The sequence below is a fragment of the Electrona antarctica genome (genome assembly GCF_951216825.1).
Source record: "Electrona antarctica genome assembly, chromosome: 13".
Lineage (NCBI taxonomy): Eukaryota > Metazoa > Chordata > Actinopteri > Myctophiformes > Myctophidae > Electrona > Electrona antarctica.
In genome coordinates, this window is record NC_136794.1 from 25,442,755 (window position 1) to 25,454,617 (window position 11,863).

At 42.9% G+C, this 11,863-nt stretch overlaps 1 protein-coding gene across 2 annotated transcripts; it reads left to right on the forward strand.

The window, feature by feature from the left end:
- Positions 1 to 288: 288 nt before the first annotated feature.
- gjc4b (gap junction protein gamma 4b) lies at positions 289 to 9,691 on the forward strand. Of its 2 annotated transcripts, none has more exons than XM_079517583.1 (3): positions 289 to 507; positions 5,424 to 6,609; positions 7,570 to 9,691. In XM_079517583.1, the coding sequence occupies exons 2-3, from the start codon at positions 5,463 to 5,465 to the stop codon at positions 7,581 to 7,583; spliced, it is 1,161 nt and encodes a 386-aa protein (XP_079373709.1). In that variant the 5' UTR covers positions 289 to 507; positions 5,424 to 5,462; the 3' UTR covers positions 7,584 to 9,691. The 2 variants fall into 2 exon arrangements, with proteins under 2 accessions (XP_079373709.1, XP_079373708.1); XM_079517582.1 differs by having other exon boundaries at positions 5,427 to 6,609.
- The last annotated feature ends 2,172 nt before the right edge of the window (positions 9,692 to 11,863 follow it).

An 11,863-nucleotide genomic window follows, 5' to 3' on the forward strand; every position in this document is an offset into this window, starting at 1 on the left:
TATAATTGTATCTATGCTAAACCATGATACCGCCTTTAATTCATTGGTTATATTACTCAAGTTAAACATCCAATTTGCCTCGGCTTCAGACAGTGACTAGCTATGATCAGCATTTGCAAAGTAAGGGTAAAATGATAGAAACGGAACAGAAAGAGGCAGGCAAAGGAGGACTGCATGAGGAAAGAGGAATGTTGAAGTTGCTCCGCGGATTGGATCGGGGGTGGGGTGCCCGCTCGAAACGGGGAGGAGAAAAGGGGGGTGGTTTTGGGAAGGAAGAGTCTTCTTTGTCCTCACCCCCATAGATATGCTCACCCCCGCATTCACACACACAACCCCGACTTGGAGCAGACGAGAGGAGCCTCTCGTAAAAACTGGATGGCTTGACGAAGAGTGGCGTGTTATTTATTTTTTTTGTTTTCAATGCGAGGAGTGCAGCAAACGAAAACTGTAAGAAGACATCAAGGGAGACTTTTTGGAGCAGACAGGAACTACAAATTCCTCTTGAAGGTAATACGACCAGCTCACAAACAAAGCCTAGTCAGCCAGCAGCATCACACACAGGACCGCATTAACTTAACGGGACATCTGCTTGCTAAACACAGACAGCGGTAGCTCCGTTTCTAACTTCCATCAGTGTGTTCGAGGGTACAATTCAGATCCACACACAGTTTGACGTAGCGGTGCCGAGTCCGACGTGGTGGTTGTTGTCGGGCCGAAACGCTGGTTTAAATGCTAACTTCGGTGCAAGGCGCGCCGCGGACCCACTATGCATGTGTCTGTCCACGCGTGGTTCAACCAACGATGGCTTATTAAAACAATCTTATTCATTGATGTGTATTACATATAATTTGTAAACGGCCACATGGTATAGAGTATTGTAGATATGTCACCCCATGGCAATGGAGGAGAGACTTAACGCATGCTTGGGGGTTTATCTTTTTTCCCCGGGGGAAATCTGACCCAAAGTCTGTTATAAACTTAATATCACGGTGAGTCTTCGAGTCTATACACTGCTAATTTTGAACTGCTTGTTGGTACATTGCGCACACTAATCAGTTCTTCTGGGCGCATCAGGGCTGTTGTGTTCAGCATGTGGATAGCGCTTTATGGCCAAGGCCAATTAAGCGGAACGGCTGATTTGATTTCTTTATGGCGCTTTTCCATCGCATGGTACCGACCAGGGGTCGGGGGACTCTGCTCTCCTCAGCCCCTTATTTGGGTTTCCTTCGGGCAAAAGTATAGTCATACCTGGTAGTATACCTAGTTAACCCCCCCCCCCCTATTATGAGCAAACCTGGTTTGTTTTTCTTCTAGTCTACCTTTCAGTCTTAAGCCCATTTTCTTTGTCTACACTCTTTTACACCGTTTATATCTTAAATGATAATAGAAAGTCTGTTTGAGTAGGCCCATTTTTCCCCTTTTTCTTTTACATAACTACATGCCAGAGGAATGTAGAAAGTGTTGCATAAATCGCTCCCAAGTAGACTGATATTGAGGCCTCCCTGATGGCCTGGGATGGAGCAGACGAGCAGTGGTGGTAGTCTAACTAGTCTCCCAGATGTGAGGGCCACAAAGCTCCTCTGTTCTGGGGTGTTTAGAGTGTTGAGAGTGTGACTGGCTGCCAGACTTTCCCAAGTTCAGCTTTACTTATTTCTGGGACGTGGGGTTCAGGGTTGTATTTGAAGTGCCTCTGATAAAAGAGAGGCCAGAGCCCATTGAAGATAGGACATCAAAACACTCAAAGCAAACGAGTCATATCAGTTTCTTTGTATGTTTAGGTGTCATTCCAAATTACTGTCGTGTTTTGTTTTTCTAGGCCTATTCATTTTCAACTATGTAAATACAAATTTTACACACACACACACACACACACACACACACACACACACACACACACACACACACTCAAAGTGATAAGAAGCTTGTCTGTGGACTACTTTTCTCTGGTGTTAGCCTATCAATGGGTCTTTGCTTGGGGCAATGCCTGACTGCTAGGCTGCATTAATGTCTGAGGGGGATTATTATTCCTCCCCCACATTTCCTGCAGCTGAAAGGAGAGTGATATTTATTTAACAGTACATTTGAGGCATTTGGCCCATTTTAAGATTTACTGGGCAGTCTATCAACCATGGTTTTGGCAAAATGTGTAGCATGGTGTAGTACTGTAACTGATTTATTTAAAAAAGAATAAGGGGATAAGGGGTTAAGTAGTTGGTGAACATGCAGCCATATGTGTGCAACTCTCAACCACAGGCACCCTTTGGCCCCTTTTCCACCTAAATAACTTTGGTTCTAGAACTGGTTCCATTCTAGGTTCTTGGAACCGTGGTGCTTTCGCAGAACCAGCGGCCATTTTTTGGTTAAAGTTCTGAACCAACTTGTAGGGTTGTGGAAACACTCTGAACTGGTTCGATATTGGGCTGGAAAAAAGAACAAACTGGTTCAACCTTGGTGGAACCTTTGGCGGAACAACTGAAGCAGATATCTTATCCTAAAACCTGAGAACTGTTGCTGGCTTTAAGGTGTTGAGCAGCGAAGCAGCATCACTACAGAGGCACTGAGGCACAAGGCAGAAAGCTTCTTTATATTTTTGTCCTACAAAAATGACACGCAGGTGTTTCCTGTGTCAGCTTGCCAGAGAACATCAACTCACAATCATTGTCTGTTGTTTAGGAGGGAACGTAAATGCAGCCTACAGATGCAGGCCAGTATAACAGTGGGGTTCAGGGACCCTAAGGAGTCTTTGAGGGGAGGGATCCAGGGCGTCCCCACAGCTAAATGATTGATGGGTAAATGCTAGCTAAATGGACCATTACATGGCTGTAACTTGAGTTGTAATGGACCTCTGCCTTTGTTTAACACTTATTTTTTACAGTGTAATTGGGGTTGTCCCATAGATTAAATTATTTTATTATTGCAATGAGGGGCATATAAAACCACTGCAGTATACTATTCCTTACATACTGTCACAGAATATTTAACAGAATCCTATGTAAACTGCAGATAGCCTTGAGGACAATATATTGTATAGCCCTAGGTTAAATATTTATAGCTTACATTCAGAGTTTTGTTTTGTACTTTGTTTCACTATGGTGATGGTGTTGTTGGCATGAAGTCTAACCGGTGGCCATCCACAGACTTAAAATCAATAAGCCATTATACAAATCTGAGAGGAGCCACTTAACCAATCAAGACAGTGATATTTTTCTGCAAGTCTGCCCTAATAAGCAAGCCATTCAGGCACTTAGTGCCTAGAACTTAATTGCTGCAGTACTATGGTTGAAGGGCTTTTCATTTTAACCTTTTACCTAAGGACATGTGAAGCGCACTGGTTTCACATAATTTACATTAATCAGATTCACAGACATCGTCAGTGCATTAGTTCAATATATCCCTTTACCTTACTAGACCTGTTAAATAAGGAAGGGGCGGTGCATTGCGCTCACCTTTTCCATTACGGTTTTGAACTTGTCTTTAGTTAATTATTCTCTTGTGAGTTTCCATCATGTTGTGTTATTGAGAATGTGGGCTTAGTTCTGACTGTGGAAACCACCTTTTTCTTCCTTCGCTTGAAATGTGAAATCACTGATAGAAGCATGTTTTCTAAATTATTTTTTATATATCAACAATCGAGGTGTATAATTTTGAATTGCTTTTTAAAATCAACTAAAGTTACTAAACTAATTAGTCTGATTAACCACTGGATACTTGATAGTAGTAGTAATATGTGATGCAATGTTTCCTTTGTCCCACTCAATCAGTTGTGGAAGCATAGCTCTACACTTACTACTTTGATATTAGCAAGAGTAGACTTTACACAGATGGTGTGAAACCGCAATGGCCACCCTACAACGCCTGTAAAACCTTCCCATTTGTCAAGTCCTCAATACACCCTATGACTTGACAATGACTCATTTTATTTCACATCACTTGTGTATTATGTGGTTAACCACAACCAAACAGGAATCCTTCCTACGTAGGTCTGGACAAAAACAGAACATTGAATTAGATAACTAATTTGGAACATTGATTTAGAGAATGTTCAGAAAAAGTGTATGGAAAAAGTCATCTTGACTACATGCCATTCAGCACAGCTGTCATTCAGCACATTGGGTGATTAGTCTGGGTATTTAATGGCTAGGATTTGTGTGTTCTGGTTTGCAATATTTTGCAACCCATCACCCAGTGTCAATTATCTAATGTAATCCTGGGTGCTACACTTCCTCTGCCAACCTGGGGAGGGCAGCGGACTGACCTCATGCTGCCTTCCTTCTATGCATGAGGAGTCCAAGCTGCTTCTTTTCACCTGACCGGGGGGAGTTTCCCCGGCCGGACATAGTGCGTGGAAGCCCGAACACGTTATTCCAACCAGTTCCTTTCCCCTCCATTAGGTAGTTTAGAGACCAGGATTACTGCATGTTTTTTGTGAGGGTACCTACCTACCGTGCAAACTCCACACAGAAAGGCCCTTTTGCCAAATCCATGGGCACTGATGACGCAGAGGAGAGAACACACTCCACAGTGTCCCCAGCGGGAATCGAACCCAGGACCTTCTGGTTTGCAATATTAGTGGGCTACTTCTTGCAAATCTTTGCATGGTTCTAGAGAACATTCCCTGATAATTTACAAGTTAGACTAGGCGGTTAAATATTTTCTTGGAGGGATGAGCCAAAAAACCTCTGGTCATGCTTTTGTGAGAACACGCCATGATTTTACAGCTGTTCGATGACATTCCTCACGTGGTTGTATGCTCTAGCTTTGGCAGCTATTCAAATTCCGCCAGTGGTCCTTCGACCCCCCCCCCCCCCCCCCCCCCCCCCCCCCCCCCATGCCACCTAGCTATCTAATATAGCAGATGTTAAACAGCTGTAGAGAATCCTATGTAGGACCATGTCGCCACCTAGTGGATATAATTAGCAATTACAATGAAATTCCATTCCACACTTTTTAAATCAAAGTGGACTTGCATCATGCTCCACTGATGGATATTTTGTTCCTGGTCTTAGAATAGATTTTTCTTATAGAATCCTGTGTTTACTAATCTATATCACCTTTTGGGGCATTCTTTATCCTTTGACAGTGATAGTGGATGTATTTTTAGGTATTCTGGTTTGAATTCACTATAATCAACTATGCATCTTTACAATACCATTTTACATCTCTGCAGAAAATGTTACATCTCTGCAGAAAATATTGTTTTCATCAATAATATGAAAAATATGACATCTTGGTCATGTGAAAATACAATATAACCTTTGCACATTGTCTGGAGCTGCAGCGGGCAGAATTCCTTTTTATTTATTTTTGTATGTTCATGTTTATTCCTGCTACAGCGACAAGGTTGGATATGTATAACAACCTTTTAAATTATCTTAACCACAATGTGCAACTGCTTATCACAACTTCTTCTCTTTTTCTTCAAGCAGATCTGAGAGGCCTCGCTCTGTCAACACACAGTCACAATGAGTTGGAGCTTCTTGACACGCCTGCTGGACGAGATTTCCAACCACTCCACCTTTGTGGGCAAAGTCTGGCTCACTCTCCTCATCGTCTTCCGCATCGTGCTGACCGCTGTCGGCGGAGAATCCATCTACTACGATGAACAGAGTAAATTTGTCTGCAATACGAACCAGCCCGGTTGTGAGAACGTCTGCTATGACGCCTTTGCCCCCCTCTCGCACATCCGCTTCTGGGTGTTCCAGGTGATCATGATAACCACGCCCACCATCATGTACCTGGGCTTCGCCATGCACAGGATCGCGCGCATGGACGACGACGAGTACCGGCCGCGCAAGCGGATGCCCATTGTGAGCCGTGGCACCAACCGTGACTACGAGGAGGCGGAGGACAATGGCGAAGAGGATCCCATGATCCTGGAGGAGATCGAGCCGGAGAAGAAGGAGGCGGCGCCGGAGAAGCCGTGCAAGAAGCACGACGGGCGGCGGCGCATCAAGCGTGACGGCCTCATGAAGGTATATGTGTTCCAACTGCTGTCGCGCGCCACGTTTGAGGCCCTCTTCCTGTTTGGCCAGTATATCCTGTACGGGCTAGAGGTGGCGCCGTCGTACGTGTGCACGCGCTCACCATGCCCACACACGGTGGACTGCTTCGTGTCCCGTCCCACCGAGAAAACCATCTTTCTGCTCATCATGTACGGCGTCAGCGCCCTGTGTCTGCTGTTCACCGCGCTAGAGATCCTCCACCTGGGCATCAGCGGCATCCGCGACTGCTTCTGCAAGCCGCGCCCTCGTCCCCCGACCCCGCGTCACGCGGCCCTGGCCAGCCAGAGGCCGTCGGTCTCGCGGCTGCCCTCCGCTCCTCCGGGTTACCACACGGCCCTAAAGAAGGACCCGTCGGGGAAAATTGCCTTCCAGGAAAAGTTGGACAACCTTGCCGATTCCGGCCGCGAGTCGTTTGGGGACGAGCCCTCGTCTCGAGAGCTGGAGAGGCGGAGGCACATGAAGCTGGCCCTGCAGCACCTGGACCTGGCCTACCAGAACGAGGACGGCAGTCCGTCTCGTAGCAGCAGTCCCGAGTCCAACGGCACCGCAGTGGAGCAGAACCGACTGAACTTTGCCCAGGAGAAGCAGAGCGGGACATGTGAGAAAGGTAAAGAGCTCGACTTCAGACCCGATATTAGTTTCTTTACATTTAAACTTTAAGTTTTAAACTTTTTAATGAGATTGATCAATTTATTCAAATAAAGGATTTTGTAAGAAGAGCCAGGCACGTTTATAGAATCCTGGCTCCAGCTTTAAAGAGTTTCTCAGTATATTACTTACACATAGGCAGACATTCCTTTATTTATAGATAGAATCTTTAAATTGAGTATGATTAATTTATTACTAGAGGTTCGGACTGCTACTTGGCCCTCATATCTAGAGTTCGGACCGCTCAGAGCCATTGGAGCCACTAGCCCTCACACCTATGCCACACCGCCATTCCGACCGCTTATGCCCATATATCCGCTTATGCCCATATATGATATCTCTTGTATCTGTCACCCGCTTATGCCCATATATCTGCTTATGCCCATATATGATATCTCTGTATCTGTCAGTCCTTGGGTCCAGGTTCCTTTAAACCCATATATGGAGATCCATGATGTCATCAGTATTATATATATGGGAATACCCCTTTTATGCCCATTGAGGTTAGACAACACCATAGCTGCATTGGGAACTCCTTATATGGTTATAGCTGAGTCATGGTGACATGAGTGCGACATCAGAGGTCCGCCTGCCGGTGGGTCGGTCCTCCCTTAAGACAATTTTAACATGGGATTACAACATATATTCAAAACCTTAAAGAAAAAAAGTCAAATCACATTTGATACGGCCCTGCTAAAGTTTTACTTGTGTAACACAAGTAAATTATTGTAATTGATGATTTTATATTTTGATAAGCATGTTTTATTAGTTTGTTCATATATTCAAATGGAGTCCACAATTAGTATATAACGCTACATTTTATTTTGTTCTTGGCCATGTTGAGCGGAGCCCCACTTGGATTTGCCATGGCTTTGATCCCAGTACATTTTGATTAATTTGTGTCTTTGTGTTTCCCCAGGTCTCAGAGCATAGCTCCTCATCAACAACACAGCCATGGACACTATGGGTGAAACGTCACTTCAGGGTTCAGTGAGCAGACAAAAGGGAATCTCACACGGATGTATGGACGTGTGTCTGTATGCTCACGGGATTCACTTGAGGACGACAAATCCAGTCAAAGCTTTTCAGTATTAAGGCCAGCAATTGTTGAGGATGAGTCGAACTTTGGCCACTTGACGATTCAAAGTGCTCACAAACTATTGCTGTACAATAAGACCTATCACTAAATGCTCCTCTCTCAGGGCAGCTATGCTGTTTCCCCTCCCACTCCTAATCTTTTTTTTTAAGCATAGGATTATTAGCGGTTTGATTTATCTGAGTTGCTGTGGTCCTCATTTTGAAGTCCAGAGAGGGTTCATCTCAACTTTGCCTTAGACCTAAACTGTTTACATTTTCAGCCATTCCATTGCGGTAAGGGCAGGCTAAGTGTAGTGCAGGGGCAAAAAAAACATCAAACTGTAAGTTGTAAGAAGTGAATGAGTTAGCGCTTGTATATGAACTGGTTGGCTAAAGGACAGGGTGCCACTCATAGGAACAAAAGGGTACTGGAGTCATTGAAATATGCACACCGTTTGGGAGATGTTCATATAAAACTTTTGCAGGTGTGTCCCTTGACATTTTCAAACAATTTGGATAATGCCATTCAACTTGTGATTACTTACTGTATGCAAGTTGTACATTTGAGGCATAACTCCCCCTTTTTTTTTATATGTTTTGAGGGACGCTACTTACATCCAGCTTTTGGTTACCGTCCACAAACATTAAATTCCCATTGACAATGAATGGAGAATTTTACGCCAGTGTCTGAGCAAATGGGCTTAGTGTCTATTATACGTCATGATGATGTACGATGATAAGAGCACCCCTCCCTTCACACGGGTGTGATTCTTTTTTTTTTTTACATTTTTAGTTAGCGCTGCACCAGTCAATGTTATCCAAGTATAGCAACTGGAAGTCATGTGGTGCCTTTGTCCAAAGGAACAAGAACCTGGGTAATGCTTGAATAAGTGTATATTGTGACCTTGTATTGTTTAAAACATGCATTTGATACTGTTCTTTTGTCCATCTTTGTATGTTGTATGATTATTTTTTATCATTCATGCCAGCCAGCATTACTGTTCCGTATGAAAAGAATGAAGTTCACTGCTGTCTTAGTTCTCTGATGCTTAATTTCATTGTTGCGTAGTGTAGGGTTCATGATCATTTGAAGACGAGATTAGAACACTTTAATCACAGCGCAACCATTAACCACTTAAAACTTATATCCTTCATTGACCAGGGTCCCCTACGGGTCTATATTTGGTCCCCTTCTGTTTTCCCCTCCACACAATCTCTTGGGCCAAAATAGCCAATCTACATAACACCAGCTACATGTAGCTTAACTTGCCCAACACTGGTTTTAATTATTTATTTGATAAGAATTGAGGCTCGAATACCTGCACGTATAGTGGCGTAAGCCGATAGGCCTATTAGCTATGATTCATTTTATTATATATGAACTTTAATAGACTTATTGCTTAATCCACTATACGTGCAGGTATTCAAGCCTCAATTCTTACTGGAAAAAACATCAAATAAATAATGAAGACCAGTGTTGGGCAAGTTAAGCTACATGTAGCTGACCCAACACTGCATAACACTCGCACCATGATGAGCGATGAGTCCAAAAGAAAATTGCATTAAATGCTCAGTGTCTTAAATACATTTTATCACATTTTAACCAGAGGCTTAAGGTACACATCAAACATTCCTTTATCACTAAGAGTGCTTGCTTCCAATGAGAAGTTTGCAATAATAATGCCATGTTCAGGTTTCATGTCTTATATTTGTGGATGTTAACCTGTTCATAGTGTCCTGCTCAATGAAGGTTGCAATCGTGCTATGCTGATTTGCCTTGAATGCTCTAGTGTCATAATTTGTACTCTAAATCATCACCCACAATGCTATTGGTGCATTGCAGGTACCTACTCAAGTGTCATCTCAAGTTATTTTTGGAAAAAAGAATGCGTTTTGTACTTTTTATACTTTTTGTATCTATAGTATTTTTGTGGGTAGTTTTTAAATAAACCATTTTACACTGACTGCTGGAATTGGTCATTTTGTCTCCATTACTCCATGGTTATGGGGAGCAAGGTTTTTGCCACCTATGGATGGACTGAAGTATGCGAATGGGTGGAGAAATTGGGATTCTTGCATATTTAATTTGCTGCGGTTTGCCTTCACACTGTCATCCGCAGCAATTGGAAACGCAGCAGGGGGGACCTTTATCAATGTGTTCCATTCATAAACTAGCCTACACAGTGAAATCTATGGTGATAAAATTATACTCATAACGTGCATGTGTCGACTCATGCTGTCTGGGACTGGACCCCCCCCCCCCTCTCTCTCTCTCCTCTCTCTCTCTCCGCGCGCAGCCACGCACTGATATAACAGACAGCAGAGCAAAATGTTTACAAGTTTATCGAGATGAAAGTCCAGGCTACTCCCCAGTCCCCACACAGTGACAGCACTCCATGTTTACGGCACGCACAGACAGACAGTCAGAATATTCTGTAGGCTATACACTGCAGTGTTTTTATGTGTTTCCTTAAGCAATTGATTAATGTACTCGTCCTCATTTCGATCAGGGCTTCAGTCTCCTCATTCGACCACGTCTATCCACGGTAACGGGACATCTTTGCGCTGCGTAAAATATGCCTTCTCCGTCTCCAACTGTTCAGCTCCTCACCCGCCACATTGTTTGCTTAATTTCCTTTATTTGCTGCGGATTGCATTCCCACCTGCACCGAATCGAAATCAAGTGCGATTGGAAGCGAAGCGAAACCCCCGTTTTTGGGCGGAGTAGAATGCGGTTCTTTGCTGCGCATTAGGATTCGAATGAGCCTTCACACCTGCCAAACGAAGCGAATTTTCTGACAATGCGCACTACCAAAAAGAAAAGGAAGATACAGCTTCAGAATAAACAGCAAATACACAGTTATACCCGTACGCGTACGCCACCCTTGGGTGGTGGCCCAAGAGGAAATTGGTATCCTCTACCAGATCTAAAAGAGATTCACATTTCACACCGTAACAGTTTAATCGACCAATTGGTAGCAAGTCAGGTGGCAATGAGGAAGTCAGACAGAGAGAAATCGCTCCTGACATCGGGCCCTTTTTGAAACTAGCTCCTCGCCACTTCCACTCGGTTTGAGCATAGATATATAAATAATAGAGATGGCCCTGGGATTCCCCTCCCATCCAGTGCCGTCTCTATGATTTATATATCTATGCTCAAACCAAGTGGAAGTGTGTAGGGCGAGTGGCAAGGAGCTAGTTTCAAAAAGGGGGTTAGGCTCTGTTTTGCCACAGTGAACATGATTATGTAACTTGATACAATAAAAATCACACCCGTGTGAACTGAGTGGTGTAAGGTATTATATAGCCTGATCAGCTGTGTTCTGATGTCAGACTGACAGACTAACAAAGCCAGTTGTAGGAGTGGTTAATTTTCAGAAAACATGCTCTACCAAACGGGTTGTTTGTCACTTTATGGTAGTGCAAGTTCAGTTTCTTGCACTGTGAAATGATTTAGTCTCCATCTGTGTAAACAGAAAGAAAGATCTATAGGTAATAGCAACAGTGGATGTTCAAATGTTTTTATTTTGTTTTGTTTTCCATTATAAATTGTCAATATATTATCTTGGCTCTTGCCTTTTACCAGTAAATGACAATTCAACCGTTTGGTAGAGCATTTTTTTTACTACTTCTAAAACAATTTCAGCATAGGCTATAGTATAATGAAAACACATTCGATATATCATAATAACAATTAATTAGCAGAAGTTGTAATTATTCATAGCAAATAGTATTTTTGGATTAACAATTAATTAGCAGAAGTTGTATTTATTCATAGAAAATAGTATTTTTGGATTACTTTAGTTTGTTTACCACACAATGACATCTATACCATTTGTTAGAGGCTTATATTTGAATAACTGGTGTGTATGTTATTAAAAAACAAAATTGATTGTTGTTGTTATTGCCTAAAGGAAGTAATTATTTTCCACTGCTTCTTTCTTGATGTGAACTTTAAAGGGTTAATTTATGAATGTGTAAATGTATCAATTCACCAATCTATGAATTCGTCAAATCATTTGGTATGGTAGCTTCCCCTCGACATTTCTTATATTGTTAATAATCTGTCGAATTTCATTGGTTTCCCTTTAAAATTGTACACGATTTTTTTCTCTGATGTGCTGTATGATAATAAT